The sequence below is a fragment of the Solanum stenotomum genome, chromosome 11 (genome assembly GCF_019186545.1).
Source record: "Solanum stenotomum isolate F172 chromosome 11, ASM1918654v1, whole genome shotgun sequence".
NCBI classification, from domain to species: domain Eukaryota; kingdom Viridiplantae; phylum Streptophyta; class Magnoliopsida; order Solanales; family Solanaceae; genus Solanum; species Solanum stenotomum.
In genome coordinates, this window is record NC_064292.1 from 56,640,184 (window position 1) to 56,659,567 (window position 19,384).

The 19,384-nt window shown below is 32.6% G+C and overlaps 6 protein-coding genes across 6 annotated transcripts in view; 1 reads left to right on the top strand and 5 right to left on the bottom strand.

The window, feature by feature from the left end:
- LOC125844654 (40S ribosomal protein S28-like) overlaps window positions 1-19,384 on the bottom strand; it is a 122,604-nt gene that overhangs the window by 38,561 nt on the left and 64,659 nt on the right. The window lies entirely within an intron of this gene.
- LOC125844650 (TPD1 protein homolog 1-like) lies at window positions 317-1,674 on the bottom strand. The gene is made up of 3 exons (XM_049523964.1): window positions 1,617-1,674; window positions 896-994; window positions 317-792 (listed from the first exon to the last, which is right to left on the bottom strand). Exons 1-3 carry the CDS (start codon window positions 1,672-1,674, stop codon window positions 317-319), a joined length of 633 nt encoding a protein of 210 aa, XP_049379921.1.
- Window positions 6,521-10,969, top strand: LOC125844639 (microtubule-associated protein 70-5-like). Its single transcript, XM_049523951.1, has 11 exons — window positions 6,521-6,765; window positions 7,729-7,814; window positions 7,967-8,032; window positions 8,259-8,429; window positions 8,668-8,838; window positions 9,040-9,195; window positions 9,284-9,430; window positions 9,525-9,596; window positions 9,810-10,349; window positions 10,433-10,578; window positions 10,664-10,969. Exons 1-11 carry the CDS (start codon window positions 6,666-6,668, stop codon window positions 10,686-10,688), a joined length of 1,680 nt encoding a protein of 559 aa, XP_049379908.1. The 5' UTR covers window positions 6,521-6,665; the 3' UTR covers window positions 10,689-10,969.
- Window positions 13,969-16,300, bottom strand: LOC125844636 (pentatricopeptide repeat-containing protein At4g16390, chloroplastic). The gene has a single exon (XM_049523948.1). It carries the CDS (start codon window positions 16,241-16,243, stop codon window positions 14,174-14,176), a length of 2,070 nt encoding a protein of 689 aa, XP_049379905.1. The 5' UTR covers window positions 16,244-16,300; the 3' UTR covers window positions 13,969-14,173.
- Window positions 17,271-18,593, bottom strand: LOC125844646 (heavy metal-associated isoprenylated plant protein 6-like). Its single transcript, XM_049523961.1, has 3 exons — window positions 18,446-18,593; window positions 18,092-18,173; window positions 17,271-17,984 (listed from the first exon to the last, which is right to left on the bottom strand). Exons 1-3 carry the CDS (start codon window positions 18,536-18,538, stop codon window positions 17,470-17,472), a joined length of 690 nt encoding a protein of 229 aa, XP_049379918.1. The 5' UTR covers window positions 18,539-18,593; the 3' UTR covers window positions 17,271-17,469.
- The window catches only part of LOC125844643 (pollen-specific leucine-rich repeat extensin-like protein 1), a 29,828-nt gene continuing 27,714 nt past the window's right edge, over window positions 17,271-19,384 (bottom strand). The window contains exon 4 of the mRNA XM_049523956.1: window positions 17,271-17,468. The gene's annotated coding sequence lies outside the window, so the exon portion shown is untranslated. The remainder of the gene's footprint in view (window positions 17,469-19,384) is intronic.

The window sequence follows — 19,384 nt, forward strand, 5'->3', positions numbered from 1 at the left end:
ATGAATGCATGATCAGTAAGGATTCATATAGTCAACCACAATTGTTTTAGATTGATGTGTTGTTTACACATAATCAAGGTATACATTTGTGGTAGTTGTTTATTCTTATCATATAGGTCAGACAGAGACAACTTTACAGTCATCAAGAATAGGATAGATGACACTACAGAAGGCATTCTTGCTAAAACAGAACAGTAATAACAAAATAGAAAGAGATATTATTTGCATTGTGCCATTAAGATATTAGCAACACCATAGACAAGTTAAGACTTCTAAAACTTCCCAAAAGAAGATAGATTTTTACAAACTATCTGACTTAGCAGACAATAGAAGAAACAGCAAGTTTATATGGAAAAGTATTAGCGTATGAGAAAGTAAGAGATTGTCCAGCAGTGAGAGGCTGTCCATCATTGACAAGGCAGTCATTATAGTTAAGTCTTCTGAAAATCTTTGGATTAATAAGCCTTGCTGAACTGAACCAACCACAACTCAAGTGAATGTCAGAAATACTACAGCTTCCTGAGAAACACGCGTTTAAGACGATAACAGTATACGTTGGTATACCACTTGGAAGTGATGCTGATGGACCTTGGTTCACTTGAATGAATTTATTTGAACAAGTACCTTCACCTATTCTGTTCTCTGAACCATCACCACCAGTACTATTACCATCGCCACCATTACCATCACCAACATTACCAACGAAGCCACCAATACCATCATCGCCACCAACATTGCCATCATTGTCATTACCATCACCAATATAGCCAATACCATCACCTTCACCAATATCTACATAAACAAAAGAAAATCTATTCATTCAATTTTTGACAAAGAAAGTACACGTGAAGGGTGATCAGTCGAACACCTTTTTGTATATTGAAAAAAGAATTACCAGGTAGTTGTAGTAACTTCCTAGCAGGATTGACAGTGTAGTTTAGGACAGCACCATTCTTTTCATGAGCTAGCTCCAAAGCATTATTAATGTGTACAACTGCACAATCAAAAGATAAACATCACTTGTTTCAAAACTAAAAAGAGACAGTCTGATACACTAAGTTCTCACGACTCACTATGCATACATTACATGAAAGGTATTGTACATAGTACCTACGGTATATTATAAAATTGGAAAGGATTAAACCGAAAAAAAAAAGACAGAGATGATCATGCTAGAAAATAGTTGGCTATATATATGCATGCAAGTAGATTAATTTAATAACCAAAACATGATAATTAACTAGTATAAGTTTGAACTCAATTAATTTACCCTGAAAATAATACGTGTTGGTCTGATCACATGCAGCCAAACCAAACATTCATTTAAAAATTATGAAATTGAGACTATTCAAAACTTAAAAACTATTTGCATGTATAAGCAACACTCTCTGCATAACATTAAGTCCAATAATAATAATGATGGGGGAAAGAAATATTCGAATGATATTTGATTATACTTCTATTGAGTCGATGATCTACCAGAATCAGCCTATTTACCACAACAAATGTAGAGTCTACATCATATTCAGCCCAGACTCTACTTGTAAAATTATATTGAACATGTTAATGTTGTTGTCGAAAGAAGAAGGAAATATAAGTACAAATTATGAATATACCAGAGAATGAGACAAGCAACAAAACCACATAGAATATGAAAAAGCTCTTCATTGTCATTGAATATTTCAGCACTTGAATGTATTCTTCAAAGTAATGAAACTGCAAAAAATATATATATATATAAACCATATGACACATAGATTGAATGAAAACTTAATATGGAAATTTTTGAAGTAAAAAAATAGAGAGATAAAAGTAGTACTCCTTATAAAATCCAAAATTAGGTTGATGGTACAAAATGTATAGAGGGGTAGGAGAATTTATAGTGAAAAAAAGTTGATGTATATTAATGATACATATATTGGTATAAGAGCTAGTGGATTTATGGGCTTCTTCTAACACGTACTTGTCATTCAAAGGGATCAAATATTTAATTTTATTTTGGAAAATTAAGAGACAATTTATTATTCTATTTTTATTTTATTTTAATATTAAGTATGTTGAATTTAGTTATTATACTCAAAGTTAATATAGTAAAATTATCCTCAGTTTTTTTTGTATAAAAAAATGTGCGTTAATGAATAATATTGAACAAGTAAAAATAGATAAATAATACTAATAATTATAGTAACCAACCTTTTCCAGTAACTAGGCTGTGACTATAGTGACCACCTTTCATTTCACTGCCTGCTCCCTATATATATGTCTAGGAACTAATGACTTGCGTTTAATTAATTATTTTTTTATCTCAATTTATATGATGATATTTAATTGTAAATGAAATTTAAAAGTAAAAGAAATTAAATCCAATTCAACTCCAAAAATATGTGCATTATTAATTCGATGCATATTTATTGATATTTTTGAAAAATCAAATCCATATAATCTATCAATATTTTTAAAGAATCTTAAACAACATAACTATAAATGCAGAGGTAATTCAAGTGTCACTGTCTTTTCCATTTCATCCATAATGTATATGACTCTTACTATTTCCCTTTTATTTATTACTACGCCAATTTGCACTTTGATAAGATAAGAAATTAATTATCTGATACCATAACTAAAGAAGTATGGTATGCATATGCCTCTATTCCCTTTCCTATTATTTTTTAAAAAAATTTATTGATTTAATTAATAGATAGGTTTGCCTTTAAGTCTATAAATTAACTTATACTCCTTTCTTTTATTTTTATTTATTCATGGTTGATTTGAAATGCTTCTTCATGAGAAATAATAAATAAAAAGATAATTTTATAATATTATTTCTATTACTTAAAAATTATCTAAATATTGAGAAATAAGTAAACACAAAATGATAAATTATCACTTAGTATTTCAAATTGAACAATTATTTTTAGCATACTGAACTATATATTGTCAATGTGAATACTTATATTCAAATACATCATTTTCAATACTTAGTTTATGGGAAACGTTGTGAAAATTAATTCATTAATTAACACTGCTATTAAAGTAGCAGTTGGAGTCCAGAAAATTTAGTCACATCGAATAATGAACCCAATGCCTGATATTTACAACTATATTTATTGTAATTAATACTTCAATTTAATTACTGCCTGAAAACATTCCTAGTCATAAAATAACATGTGAATTAGACATTTCATAATCTCTAAATGTAAGACTATATTCATAGGATTAGCTAAAGATTGTTGTTGTTTAGCGATATAAGTTATTTGTGATTCGCTTAAGCTATTTTTGTTTCATATTACGATACATTGAAATTATTATGTCATATTATCAATATTAATTTCAAACACCTTATATTAAACGAAGAAAATTTTTTTTACAAAAAATATTTATTTTGTGATACAAGTTGAGAGGCCAAAAGTCAGAGATTGAACAACATTTGGCAAACCTGAACTGAAATTGGGAGTTAATTAATTGTGGTCATGAGTAAAGTCTGATATACACAAATCTCCAAGGTCAAATATGGGTCTTGGATTTATGTGATTTACAATAATACCCTTTAAAGTCGATGGTCATCAACTTTTAACGTTGTTTTATTTAAAGGACATAATTTTAATTTTTTGATCTTCAAGTTTTGCTCGAAAGTCCATAACTGTCAATATACTTCATGTTTTTGTAAATTATTACAAGCGTTAGACGATAAAATGGTGTAATATTTTGGGGGAAAGCCTCAAGGGTAGCTATGGGCTGATTTTATTTGGGCTTTCTGGGAGAGGGGAATAGTTGGGCTGGAAACAGAGCTAGTCCTATGATTGGCAAAATTGATCCAACATTTTCTTTTATTAAAAAAAAAAATGAAAAATATTTTGGATAACTATTTCATTACTATAAGCTAGGATACATTGTTTGTTGGATTAATTAAATTTATATTTTGTGTCAAAAGTAGAGGGTTCGGATGAACCTGCAATGGTAAATTGTAAAAGTAAAGTCATTTGCTTCAGACAGAGTATAAACAACAATTCAAGAGGATTATACAATCTAAAAATATGTGATATATCAACGGTTAACAAGTTATCAGTTTGGATTCTGTAAAAAGGTCAATGAATATTTCAATCTATTACGACTTGAGACATTAAAAGACATACACACATCAACACCTACTACAAATTAATAAGTATATGCTGCCCTTATTGTTGTGTTAGTCTAAACTCTATTTAATGGGGATTTAGTAAGAAAACGATGTACTTATATTGGAGGAAAATGTGGCATTGTTGCATATGTTCTACAAGATTAATTAGTAACAAAGAAATAATTTCATTAGTGATAGAGGTCATAATAATAGAATTTAAACAAACAACACAATCATTAATTTCCAAGACAATTTTGAACAAATGAATAAGATAATCTTCAAGGTATACGAATTAGGAATTCTATATTATAATATAATGAAATTACTACCATATATTATATATGTGATAAATAATTCTAAGACGGTATAAACTTTATCTATGTTAGCTAATATTTGTAACCATTTATAGGATAATATAGTTCTTAATAGTATTATATGGGGATCAATATTCTTGTCCTGATAAGTGATAACCAAACAAACACTAAACTTATTATAACAAAAAATATATCAATGGTATTTGATAGAAATGGAGGGGAAAATGAAACAAATTAAATTAGATTATTAGCAAGTAAAGATAACAATCACTATCTTATCACAATTCACCTACTTAACAAAATTATCCAAACATTTTATAAATTAAAAATAATAACCTTCACGGATTAATTTGTGACCACATTTGATGTCACTTTCATAAACATTAATCTTGCTTCCATTAAGCCAAATGGATGTACTAACTTATAAAGTTAATCACATCAATTCCTTAATCAATTAATCCCCCTTTGAATATATTGAATCTTATTGCTATTTTAATTTTAAACATTTCAATCAACAAATATTTTGACTATTTAGATACCACGTATCTATATTTGTCTTGTAATTCATTATTTTTATTCTAAGTGAAGTAGGCAAAAGGAGTCTTCCCTTTGTCGTCTTACCAAAATAAATCATGTATAATTAGAAAAACGCCATTATATGGCAAGTGTCATCCAACTAAGCACAAAATTATTTTCTTTTTAATTATGTTTTGATTTCATTGTTTTGGAGTTGCGAGTCTATCAGAGAAAGTCTCTCTATCTTACAAAGATAGGGATAAGGTATTCGTACATCCTATTCTCTTTAAATCTTACTTGTAAGACTACACTGAATATTTTATTATTGTTATTTTTCGATTAGATCATTCATATCTATATATACTTAAATTAAAAGCAAAGATGAGCTAGGGGTTAATCTTTCAATAAAGAATTTTGATTAATTCCTCAAACTTGGAATAATTTTTTATTATACTTTTAAGCCACTTCTCATGTTTGAACCATTTTCCCCCCAATTTCATGTCATCAATGCCTCATTTTATTGGTGTTTTACCAATGAGTACTTGTTATTAAGTTCACCAAAAACCAATGTTTTAAGGAGTGTTTAGCGCTCAAGCAATTGCTTAGTGTTAAGTAAGAGGTTTTATCAAGGAAGTCATCATAGCTAATCCAAGTTATACTTCTTTCTCTTCTACTCACCCCTCCCCACCCACCCCACACTAAATAACGAGCGCTCTACCCAATTCTTATTATTAATTATTTGATATTTGAAATTCACTGCTCAAACTAATTCAGATTTGTGCGGCATAAAGATCATCAAAGAGAAAGTCGTGCTCACGAGATTTTTCATTTTCATAGCTCAAAATCCGAAACTCATTATTATAATTTATTTATTTTAAAATTATGGGGCTAGCTATAGATATGAGACTTGGTCACCTACCACTTCTCTACTGCTTAAGGAAAACTTCACAAGGCAGATTCTCCATACAACTTACAAGGGTAGGAAAACTTAACTTTTTCTTCTCTAGCTAATAGCAATTGTCTTTCTATTTTTTACTTTGATTTGACTATATTTTATAAAAATGCCACCTACCTAGCGCTCTCTCCATTTATTTATTTTTGGTTCAATATAAAAGACAATCTTCATGAACATTTCATAACAATATATCATATTATATAAAAATACAAACTTTAAGAATCGGTCTACTATCTTTATTTTTAGTAATGGAGTTGTTTGTTAAAAGAGAGAAGAAATTATTGGAATGTTTCAAAAATATAAAATTAAAAATAAATTCGGCACATGTTAGAGTCGAAGTTAGGATTTGAAGTATATAGATTCGTGAATTTAGTCATATTAAGCGACTAAGTTCTAAATCAATAGTTTGTACAAGCTTGATAAATTTTTTAACAGAATTACTGAATTTGGTTAAAACCTTCAACTCGTAACTCACATTCTAGCTCCACGGTATATTAGTTTTCTAAAAAAAGGGGCTGAGCCGGCTATAATTTGTTGTTATTTTCTAGAGAGTTTGTTTGCTTCATAGAAAGAGTTGTTCTCTTTGTATAATATAATCCACTTTTTGCGGCCAATTTTGCTTATAAGTAATGAAACTCTTTTAAATAACTTTCATTCTTCTAACACTTTATATAATATAAAGTATCTCCATATATATAATTACTTTCTTTCCTTAAGCCAATAATATTTTTCACTTATAGAAGACAGAAAAATAACAAGAAATATGGTAGGGTTTAATGAATTTGGAGATGAACATTATTTTGTTGGCCATCATACTGATGCTGTTATCTTTGAACTTAATAGTTTGCACAACCAACTCAAAGGTAATTTCATTTCTTCCTTTTTCTTACCAAAAACTTATTATTGTGCATCCCTCGACTATTTTTTTGACGGTTTGTTTTAATCTCCACAAGTAAAGATACTGAATAACGTTCCTTGTTTATTCAGACTTAGCTAATAACATTTGAACATGATCACTCGTGATTTCCATTGTGTTTTTACAACCTTCAATCTTGTATTTGTCGAACGAGCGTGTCTTGATCTTCTCTCTTTTCTTTTTTCTTATTCTTTTGAATGAATACGATTCATATAACTGACTTCAACTTGTTTTCTCAACTTGTTTTCTGTTAAGGCTTACTTATTTTTCTTTTTAATTAATCTTGATCTTCTCTTTTATGAGACGAGGCCTAGGGAGTGATATGAAAATATTGCATTTTTATTCTCTATATTTACATCTACTGTTTTCATTTTATAATTTAGTTTTTAAACACATTTTTCATAATATAACGTTAAAATACGTACGATTATGAAAATATGCATATGTTTAGGGAATCGGTATTCGGTGCGGTCAGATAACGTAACGAAAGATGTAGGCGACAAAGAATATATGTTTTTTTTTTAAAAAAAGTTGGTTAATTTATATTGCATCGAGAAATTAACAAAGAAAATTTTATATTATCAGGTCAATCAAAAGATATGTATGTATATATAGATTACTCTTCATAAAAGTGGGACTATGATTTTGTAAATAAAATAAATTACCAATTATAACATATAAAGAATAACGTAATTTACACCGTCGGTATATATATAATTTAGTTGCAAGAAGAGGTTTATTCAACTCTAGTTTCCTGTGACTTAGGTAATCTTTCATTTTCATGTAATTGATTTTTAACAATTATTCTTTTTGTAACATTTGTGATGCATATATTACATGTACAGAAATTTGTATAATTACAATTAGTTGTTAATTACTTTTAATTCTTGATTTTGAATATATTTTTCAGAGAAAGATAGAGAACTTGGAGCAGCTCAAAGTGAAATAAAGGCTTTGAAAGCAACAGACACTCTCAAAGATAAGGCACTTGAAGAGGTAGGTAATTAACGATTAACTTCACGTATGATTATTAAACTTTATTTGATATAACAATAAAATTACAAAGCTATATGAAACTGCATAATTATTTAATATCCTTGAAATTACCAAAAATTACTTGATAATCCAATTCCAATTTTTTTTTACAGCTTGGAAGTAATGTTCAAAGACTGGAAGAAAAAATGAAAATAAGTGAAAATCTTCTTGAACAAAAGGTTAGTCATTTTATTTATTTTCCTTAGTCTAGCTCAGAAAGCAGTATTTTATCTATGTTGCTCGGACTCTTTAAAAATGTAGACGAGTATGTGTTGGATCCTTCAAGTGTAGTGTATCTTTTAAGGATATGACACGAGTACGACAATAATTTTGGAGAGTCCGAGAAACATAGGTATATACTAAAAGAAGTGCTAAATTGTTTTTGGTCCTGAACAAATATTGCAGAATCTTGATATCAAGAATCTCAGTAATGAGAAGAAAGAAGCTCTGGCTGCACAATATGCTGCTGAATCAACTCTTAGAAGAGTGTATGCAGACCAGAAGGACCACGATTCGCCTCCTATCGAGTCCATTATTGCTCCTCTTGAAGCAGAGATTAAGATGTATAAGAATGAGGTAATGTATATACGAACAGTCAAAACTCTCTATAACACAACATTTCACTATAACGAACTGATTTTTCATGTTATGTTATATCATACGTTCCCTATAACATCAATTCGTTATATGCCTATATCAATCAAAAAATATCCGAACACATGAAGTTGTTATAGAGAGGTTTGAGAGTATGTTGAAATTTCATTTTTGTTATGTACACCAATTAACTTGTATTTTTTTTTTTAATCTTTTTCAGATTGCAGCATTACAGGAAGATACAAGGGCTTTGGAAAGACAAAACAAGTCAAAAGAAGCAGCATTGTTAGAAGCAGAAAGGATACTAAAAAGTGCTTTAGAAAGAGCACTAATAGTTGAAGAAGTTCAGAATCACAACTTTGAGCTGAGAAGACAAATTGAAATCTGTCAGGTATGAGTTACAAAACCAGACTATAACAAGTTGTGTTGCTCGGACTCTTAAAAATGTTGATGATTTGTGCTGGATCCTCCAACAATAGTACATTTTTGGAGGATCCGTCACGGATGCAGCAACCTTTTTGGAGAGTTTGAACAACATAAATAACAAGTTAATAGATAGTATAAACATGAATTGCTCCTCATCTGCATGCAGGAGGAACACAAAATACTTGATAAGACGAACCGTCAAAAGATTTTAGAAGTTGAAAGGCTTACCCAAACTATTAAAGAGCTTGAAGAGGCAATTCTTGCTGGAGGAGCAGCTGCTAACAAGATTCGCGACTGTCAAAGACAAATTTCTGAACTACAAGTAAGATAAACCGCGAAAACAATCCATTAAAGTAACAGAACTTAATTACTCTTTGATAAACTGATTGGAGCTTTTCATGAACATGTAGGAGGAGAAGAGGACATTGGAAAGGGAACTAGCAAGACTCAAGATTTCAGCAAATCGAGTAGCAACAGTCGTGGCAAACGAGTGGAAAGATGAGAATGACAAAGTCATGCCTGTTAAACAATGGCTAGAAGAGAGAAAACTTTTGCAGGTCACTAGAACAATATGCTTATAAGTCTGATCAAATGAGTTATCATACTTAACTAGTCAATTTCTTTGAGTAACTTTGTGTATTTGGATTGTAGGCGGAGATGCAACGACTAAGAAACAAGCTCGTGATATCGGAGAGAACTGCTAAGGCTGAAGCACAAATCAAGGTGAGATCTTGTTTTTACATATACAGTCAAACCTCTCTATAACAGCATCGTTTGTCAATGATACTTTCCGGCTGCTATTGTGAAATGTTGTTACAGAGAACATTTATAGCATAACATGAAAGATCGGTTCCACAGAAAATATGGTTGTTATAGAGAGGTCTGACTGTATATTCTGATATTTTGGTATCTCATCTGTTAAACATATGCCTGTAGGACAAGCTAAAATTGAGGCTCAGGACTTTGGAAGAAGGGCTAAAGCAAGTAACAAGTGTCTCTGTCATTCCTAATGGATCGCCAAAACCTCAAAAGACTAATCATTTGTTTAGTATATTGTCGAGCAATGCTGGATTGAAAAAGAGATCAACGTCTCAACCAAGGGCATCTGCCATCAACAAAAGTTCAGAGAACAGAAGGGATGATGCTTCGAAGCAATTCAACAAGGAAGGCTCGGGAGATAGCTTGGTGAAGAAGAGCCTGTGGGCTTCTCGAAATAAGGTTGCTGAAAAGGAAAATGCAGAAATCAAAGAAAATTCTAACGGGCACATATATAGCAAGGAAATGACAGATACACAGAAAATCAAGAACAGGGTTGGTGACCATGAAGATAATAAGAACACTGGAAGTAACGAGAGCAATGATAACGATATGGTATCAGGACTTTTGTACGATATGCTTCAGAAAGAGGTACTTTGTTTGAGGAAATTCTGTGAGACAAAAGAGTCTGTTTTGAATGCTAAAGATGAAGAAATCAAGGTAAACTATCATGCCCTTTCACCATCAAATACATAACAGAAATATCACAATTCCTTTCAAATTTTTTTTTGTATATATTCCAGATGCTAATGAAGAAGATTGAGACATTAAACAAAACCATAGAAGTTGAATCTAGGAAAATGAAGAGAGAATCAGCTATAAGAGAGAAAGATTCAGTATCATCGATGAAGACAGATGAAAATGCAAGAAGCAAAAAATCATTAACAAGGTCTGCATTTCCTCTCTTCTTTTTTACACTTTCTATGTAGAGATAAAATAACTCATCCAAATATCTAACTTCATTTGTTCTGCAGCTCCATCAGGATCAAAACATATTGAAGAAGATACATACGTTGGTAAAAAAAGATCAATCAGATCCCTTTGTTCATCAGCGTGATATATTCTTACAAAATTCTTGTATATACAAAATGCAATTGAGTTGAGTAGCTACAGAATAAAGTTGTGATTAATTTGTGAAGTGAGGAACTAATTCAATCATATTTTGGAGAGTGATTCATATTCTTATTATCTCTCGTTGATTCGTTTTGCCTATATCCTTCTTTGATAAGCAGTAACTATTCGAAAATGAGAGTGGCATACATGTATTCAAGTTTCAGAAATGTGTATTATTTCTTTTGTTCATGTACAATGCTATAATCAAGAAACATACATTTCATTTTGGGCTTATAATTGAGTTAGAAAACAATAGGAGAATGTGAAGCTTTGTATCTTATAAGTTATTGCCCTGATAATTAAACTCTGGGATGGCAGGTAAAAATGGCCACCCTTCTTGATATCTCCCTTATAACAATAACAATGTCTCATTCTCAAACAAGTTGAGATTGACTATATGAAACCTCACCAAATAAATAAACGAGAAAACTACTAAAAGCTCTCAATATTTTCTACAGGCATTAATATAATGTGATGATTCATCGTTAATTGGCTAGTTTTAAGCTAGCTGCCAATCAACCGCAACCCTTCTTTATCTGGCTTGATATGGACAATGTGAGCAAGCTCATACTGACATTTCTTGATGTCACCTCCCTCCAATATGTTCGCTTTTTTCATGTACAGTGTCAGAATGGGGAAAAATGGCGTTGGTTTTGCACCTACACAAAATATTCTTATGAACTTTCTCTAATAACTCTACAACTCTGGAATTGTATCTAAACATGGCCTCCATTTCTTACCTACTACTCTTCTTCTTCTCTTTCCTTTGAAGGATCGAACGATTTTTCCAGATTGGAGATCTTTAACATTGTTCAAAAAGATCTCCAACTGTTCTTTCGTCAATACAATCTTGACTCTCTCGCTCTTACAACTATCACGGAGTTCATAAATCTCCGCAGAAGTCAGCTTCTGCACTTGCTGGGAGAAAATGGACGTTTTCTCCAGCAATTTGTCTTCTTCCTCGAAACTACAAACTCTTTCTTTCCTTATGTTAATGCAGTTCCCCATGACTTATTATTTGCATGTACATTACGACTAATGAATAGCTGTTCTATATATATATACAGCTGCTATAACATGTATCAGACAAAGAAACGTGCAGGCAACCTTCATTTTTGGTCTAAAAAAGGCATTTTACAGTTTGCAGCACCCTGCATTATTAGTTCAGGAACAAGAAATATTAAAGTATTACATGGAAGTCAAAACTCTACAATTATCTAATCATCTACACTATTTTAAGGCACCGTCAGAGTTGAATATTGTTAATTCTTCAGAAAGTCAAGAGGGGTGCATCATTCACTATACATTGCACCCCTTAAGTCGGTACCTAATTAAGAGTCCGACAACACAAATTAAATTTAAAACCAGGAAGTTCAAATCTTGGCTCCAACTCTGGCTAAGATGATGAAAGAGAAAAATAATGTCAACATTTTCAATACTTGCATTCAAAGTTAGTACTGTACTTATTATTTTGATAGAATCAGACAGAAGGCTCTTCTGGGGGATTGGACATTGAGACTTCCTTGCTCTTACGCCCGATGTAAGGCAAATAAGATCGAAGGAAATTGGTTTCTTCCATTTATCACTTGAATGATATATGGTAGAGTTCAAGTTCAATGAAGTGACTTTCGAGTGTACAGAACGATCCAACACCTCAAGAACACGAACATGACATTTCTCAAGACGTCATTTAGCTGAACAATTCCATTCACTCTATAACAAGTTCACGGAAATCACATCAATTTATCTATTGACTTGACCTTTAAATACAGAATAATGATATACAGTAAGAAGGCAATACGAAATATCAGATACTTGGATCATTTGGCACAAGATTTCAGCTAAATATGGGGGAATTGCTTTAGTTGAATATTCACAGCTGAGCTCTTGACTGTACTAACTTGTAACTAAACAAGCTCAACACGGTTTAATTAATGTGATGATGCTTTCATAGGCCATAGCTCTTAGAGTTGTGTGCATCAGAAGGTGATAAATAGACAGACGGAAAAGAAGCAGAGAATATCAGGCTAGCTGAGCATATTAATGCTGAAAATGGGGAGGTGTAACAAATGGAGAAAAATTGGACCTAGTTAATGAGCTCAAGCCTAAGTATATATGAATGACCTGATTCCTTGCTTTGTTAAAATAACAGAGCCAAATTTTTCATCAACTTCCATTACATTGTGACAACATACATCAAGGATACCTGAATTTTGTGGCTAACTAGCTAGTAACAGGGAAAGCGAAATACCATTACTAAATAAAGTTTAACATCCAATTACATGTAGTGACATTCAGTCCTATATTCCACAAATTCAGATTAGCAGTCCACATTTAATTAGGACAACTAGCTCTGAGTGGAGATGGTAGGTCGTGTTATGGAGAAAGAGTAAGTGATAGCCTCGTAGGAGGCTGAAAGAGGAAGAGGAGGCTATATTGGATAACAGAGGGGCGTAAGGAAGAGGATGAGGTAGGCGTACTCCAGCTGGTAAGGAAGAGTTCGAAGAGGTTGAATCAAGAGATCTGGTAATGCTCGTCTTGATTTGGTGTAACCAGAGTAGTCAATGCTGCTCAAAACATGGATGGATCAAATGCAGATCACATTTTCTTCCCCCAATAAAGCAAAGCTATCAGCAAAACTGAACAACTTGATGTTGATCTCAAATTTAGTCATTTGGTTACACTATCCATTTTATTTTCAAGTATTTAATCAGCAATGCCTCCAGTGTACAATGTACGGTGGGTATGCTCCTATTTATCTCTGCTACTAATTTTCTTGAGCAATTCAACTGTTGGTATTAATTTCAAGAAGTATGTGCACGGGTAAAACCAATGCTTATTATATGAAAACTAGGACGCCAAATAGGGTATTACCTTTATGACTGATATACAATAAAGGTTACCTTTGGGAAAGCAAAGAAAATTTTTACATCATAACAACCATCCTTGTCAATAAACTTAACTTGGTCGATATTAAGAAGAAATATCATGCCTCTTTTTTTAATACAAAAGAGCTAGCTATGTTTGCTCCAATACAATCCAAACAGTAACTTGGCGCCACAGAAAACATTTTCCATGTTTTCCATCAGTTTATTTTAGTGTTCAATGAAAGATATGGTCAGATTTTATGGTAGAATTAAAATATTAATATGATATCTCATTCATTTTTCCTCAAATTCTTTTTCTATTGCTGATTGCAAAAGATACACTTGGATAGCTACTGAACTCAAAATTCAAAACTCCCCATCTAGAAACAAGAGGTATCCTAAACAATGAATAATCTACTAAAGGTACCTTTCAGATGTAAGAGAAACAAAATCTCTGTAGCACAAGAATTATCAAGGCCAGAGAGCAAAGAACCCTGACCATTGCTAAGCAGCAACCACCTCTTGAGCACGTCTAGACTCTAACCATGATGTAGCTGCAACCTTTGTAGTCAAAAACCACCCAGCCTTATCAGGTGCCTCATGGAATGGAGCGTTTAATTCCTTAAGGTGCGACTCAAATACACCTGCCAGACCTTTCTCGGAATATTTATGTTTTCCATGTCCTGTGTTGATTCCAAGCAATGATGGGAACTCTTCCCCACTTTCAAGTGCTTTGTTCAAGTCATTAACCCAGATGTGCAATGCTGTTAAAGCTGCCCCAAGTGAGAGGCTCTTCAAATGTAAAGACCACTGAGTAGCAGTTCGAGACATAATATCCGTATAGATGTTGAGAGTTAGTCCAACATCTAACAACTCACAAGCTCTCTCCAACTGGTTAAGATTGACACATATGTCAATCAAACAGTTACAGTAAGCTTTCCGGACATCCATAGTTGCACAATCCAAAAGTTCAGCAACATGTTTCTTAAAAGCTCCTACTTCTTCTTCAACTTCATCATCCACCAGGAATTTCACCATGTAACCAAGCTTCGGATTTGCCCTCTCAAGGCAGATAGTTAGCTTGTGAAGGTCTTCCTTTGCTGTTTGTGTCAAAACATTAAGAAGACAACCGGTAAACCGCTCATCTGCAGATAATCCCAAATCTGACAGCCTATCGAAAGTTCTTACTACATCATCTGTCCGACCTGCTTTTCCATAACACTGAATAAGCGAGGTCAAGACAAAGATATTCGGTTCAAACCCTGCTTCCATCATCTCATTCAATGTGAATTCCGCCTCCGAGACCTTCCCACTACAAGAGAATATGGTGATTAGAGAAGAGTATGTCCAGCTGTCAGGTTGGCAAGTCTCTGAGGCCGAGCTTTTCATCTCCTCAAAAATGTTAACAGCCTCATCCGTAAGTCCGACATCAGCACACATTGCCAAAAGTGTATTATATAGTACCACACTCAACTCCAATCCCTTCTCCTTCATTTCTTTATAGATTTTAAGAGCATCTTCACTATAACGAGCCCTACCATAAGCCCGAATGAGTGAAGCATAGGTACCCCAACTTGGTTGAAATCCATTGCTTAGCATTTCCCCATAGATGTTCTTTGCCTGCCATGGCCTCCTAGCTCTTCCCATAGCATCCAACAAACTGTTATACACAGTCATGTTAGGCTTTACACCGAGCGCTTTCATTTCCTCATACACATTCAAGCACCCATCAAAATTCCCCGCAGCCCCATAAATCCTAATCAACGTCGCAAATGTTACAGCATCTATACGCCATTTCTCTGTTCTCGCACGATCATACAAACTCAATGCCATATCTACATTACCAGCCTTACCATAAGCATCAATCATCACAGAATACGTAACATCATCGGGTTCACACCCAAAAGATGGCAACTTTTCAAACCATTCAATAGCTTTTTCAGGCAAATTACACTGCCTAGCACAACTAATAATAGTCGAGAAAGTAACATTATCAGGCTTTACCCCTCTCTCAAGCATTTCATCAAACACCTTCTCTGCTCTATCCAAATCCTTATTTTTCCTCAAAACTTTCAGCGTCACATTATACACAATTACCTCTTTGCTCAATTTCAACCTTTGTTGAAAATACTTCATCGCCAGCAACGCAGTTTCAGCATTAGTCATGTTATTCAAAGTCACAACAGCATCTTGCTCTACTATTTTGTCACCCAAATCAGCTAAAACATTAAAAACATCTTCTTCTACAGGTTTACAAGAATCCAAAGACTCGGCCACTTTCATTAGAGAAGCATACCTGAAATCGTAAGACTTCCGCTTCAGCTCAGAAGCTCGGGGGCTTTTGGGGTTGACCCAAAGCTTGCTTTTTGATGAAGAAACAGCTTTTCTATCTGAGTATTGAGAATTATTGGGATTTGATACCTGGGATTGTTCTTGAAGTGACACTTGGGTCGTTCGGATACAAGATTTGGAGTAAATTTTGAGGGGAAAAGTGAATTTTTGGGGAGAATTGAAGTTGCAGAAGATATTGGATTCATAGAGAGGAGAAAGTGTAGAGCTTGGAGTAGACGCCATTTTCTTGGAGCAAAGCTTTAGCGTTGCCGCCCGCCTTATCAACTATGGTGGAAGAGGTGAAATTGATCAAAAAGGATTGACATATTACCCCTTAAAAGTTTAGGATTATGAACAATTTACCCCCTACACTTTTGAAATAGTCATTTGAAAACTATTTCAAGTAAATGTGGATTCCCTATTATTTTTTTCTAGACAAATTTAGTTCCTTTAATATCATTCTGAATTTGGTTCAGACGTTGGATACCTATTCAGAAGTTATCACAATTCTAGAGGCTTGATCGAATCAAGCTTCTGCAATTTGAGAATCTCTTTGTTGAATGGCTTGTGCTTCTCGGTCGGAATAAAAGATTTGACCTTTTCGAGTTCTGTTTGTGACTCACTTGAGGCCCGAGAAATAAAGAAAAGTTGTGTATGAACGAGATATTCAGTAACAAAAAGAAGGAAAATGATTAAATAGAGGAACTCTCGAGCATTTAGCGATCTCAAATGTGAAGTTGTCTGATGGAAAACTAATTGCATGTTCGGTTTAGATAGGACTTTTTATGTTGAAAATTTCTCGTTCCTTTTCATGTGAATTTCTCAACGAATTATTTCAAACTTGAGGGCTCCTATGTATTCCATCTCTCGAGCCACGAAGAAAATCCCCTCATATCTTTAGCATATGATAAGATAGGGAATTTCCCATATTATCCTTTACAAACCATAGTTTGTAATGTATTTCTTATTGTCATAGTTTCAACAATAATTAACTTCCTAACCGATTGCGTTGGAGAGCCAAAAGAATAAAACATCAAACCACGAGTTGTTTTTTCAAAAAAAAATCCCAAATATTGAAGACTTATAACTCTAATTCTAGAACAATTAGGCTTAATTAGTCGTACAATATTTTTTTTTCTCCAACCAAAATAACAATCTTATAACTTATTTTATGTGGAAACTTAAGTATCTTCGTTGAGTGGTACACAAATTGGAATTAGAAGGATTTTCAATTGAACTTGTTAATTTTTTTGAGAAATTAGACCACTAGTAATGTTGAAAAATGGCATTTATTAATCAATCAAGGCTTTGCCAACAATCTAGTTAACAACTTTTATTCTATTTTACAAAAGAAAATTAACTATACATTGTTTATTATTTATAACAATTTATAAAGAAAAAAAGACAACCACATTAATAGAAGCCCATATTGATGAGCCCAGACATTGAACCATAACAATTGGGCCACCTTACGTAATTGAGCAACCATTAACATTTTCATCATTCAAGTACTGATCACATCTGCTCACATAACAGCCCCTACCATAGCCATAAGGCCCAGGCCTAGGCTGTCTTCCATACCCTTGATAACATGGGCCCCCAGTTTGGCCTTGGTGGCATTCTCCACAACAATATCCGTGTGGCAGTTGTGGATATTCTTGAATTAGCATTGGCATTATGAGAGCAACCAGTTTAGGTTCAGGAACTTCTTCGGGCTTTTTGAGCTCTTTGGGTTTTTCAATGATAACAACCTCAGGCTTTTCAATGATGACAACCTTAGGTTTTTCGGACTTTGCAGGCTTTTCAATGGTGACACCATTAGGATTTATGGGCTCTGTAGGCTTTTTGGGGTCTTTGATTTCAATGCTTATGATTACTCCAAATCCTTTACTACACAATTTGTCACGAAGTTTTTCAGGATTACAACAAACCACAGTGATTGTGACTGTATTGCCCTTCTCATCATATACTTGGTCTCTAATTTCTATTCCCAAAAAAAAAATTGACACGAAAAAAAGAGAGGAAAAAAATCAAATTAATTCTTATTCATGTTATAATAATATTGAAGAATTCAAGAAAAAAGAAACTTACGAGGGAATTTACAGAGAATTTTTTTGACCTTTTTGTAGCAGTTTGAACATTGAAGATCAACCTTGAGTACCATGATAGCGGTCTGATAATTAAACAATAAATTAAAGTAATTGTAAGCACACAATTAATCAAAGCTCTTATAGAAAGATTTGTGAACAATATTATGCAAGGATGAACTAAATTATTTTGTATTTGTGGAAGTGAAAAGATACAATAGGAGAACAAAAATTCAGAATCTATATAAGTGCGATTATATAATCAATCATATGTATTAAATTCTTGATCAAACGTCATATAGCTATAGATAGATCGATCAAAATCTTTTTCGAATACAGAAAATTAGTGAATTCATACCTTTTCACCCCCCATGGTTGATACTTGAAGAAAATGGATTTTGTGTGGAGTGAAAAGAGTGTAGCTTTCATGAAAATATATACTAGTATGCATGAAACGTCAAAAATTCATGATATCATCTAAATTGGCAGCCACTAGAATTGCTGACTACATATATTCTCTCAATTATTTGCATGTACTGACTGCCTTTGATGGTCACATTTCACCTTCCCTTTCATACCAAGCAAATATATTCTCTTTTGATTTCTCATTCGATGTTGGATATTTACATCGAAGTCGATTAAATTTTATTTGTGGGAACAACCCTTCCAACAAGATTTTTTTATTTTTACAAGAATTTAAACTCAAGACCTCTGATTAAAGATAGAGGAAACAATCAATATTAATACCAAAACACATATTATTTTCAACTGTTTTTTCTAGATCTACATAATCAATTACAGGTAAATTTTATGACGATAAGCATAACAACATGATAAAATGAATGGAAATTAATCAATTACTACATATTAAATTAGAATATTAGGAAGGGAAAAAAAGAATCTTCACATTTTATCATTAATAAGCAGGGAGATACCTTTTGAGTTCAATAGAATTAAATAATTTTGATCCAAATCATTTATATGTTTTAGGAAATTTATTTAAACATTTATCTAAATTGATTGGCAAGGGCGGCTCTAATAAATTGGTGGCCTAAAGCCAAATCCGAATGGAGGCCTTAAATTTGAATATATATTTTTTATGAAGTTTATTATAGTCAATTATTTAATCTTTCTTGAGATATAATATTCATAATTTGTCAAACTTCTATTACTTCTTTGCTCTTTTATAAAAAGTTTTTATTTTCTACAAATAATACTCGATATTTTTTTTTAAAAAAAAACTTATAACCTATTTTTTTTTTTTAAATGAGGCCCCTCAAATTTTGGGGCCTAAGGC

Coding starts and splice junctions, on each gene's coding strand:
- LOC125844639 (XM_049523951.1), top strand. CDS start 6,666: ATGGTAGGGTTTAATGAATTTGGAGATGAACATTATTTTGTTGGCCAT. Junction 8,033..8,258: donor AAAATCTTCTTGAACAAAAG/GTTAGTCATTTT, acceptor CAAATATTGCAG/AATCTTGATATCAAGAATCT. Junction 9,196..9,283: donor GACAAATTTCTGAACTACAA/GTAAGATAAACC, acceptor ATGAACATGTAG/GAGGAGAAGAGGACATTGGA.
- LOC125844650 (XM_049523964.1), bottom strand. CDS start 1,674: ATGACAATGAAGAGCTTTTTCATATTCTATGTGGTTTTGTTGCTTGTC. Junction 995..1,616: donor GTTGCTTGTCTCATTCTCTG/GTATATTCATAA, acceptor TTGATTGTGCAG/TTGTACACATTAATAATGCT. Junction 793..895: donor GAAGTTACTACAACTACCTG/GTAATTCTTTTT, acceptor TTGTTTATGTAG/ATATTGGTGAAGGTGATGGT.
- LOC125844646 (XM_049523961.1), bottom strand. CDS start 18,538: ATGCATACTAGTATATATTTTCATGAAAGCTACACTCTTTTCACTCCA. Junction 18,174..18,445: donor CAACCATGGGGGGTGAAAAG/GTATGAATTCAC, acceptor TTTAATTATCAG/ACCGCTATCATGGTACTCAA. Junction 17,985..18,091: donor AATTCTCTGTAAATTCCCTC/GTAAGTTTCTTT, acceptor TTTTGGGAATAG/AAATTAGAGACCAAGTATAT.
- LOC125844636 (XM_049523948.1), bottom strand. CDS start 16,243: ATGGCGTCTACTCCAAGCTCTACACTTTCTCCTCTCTATGAATCCAAT.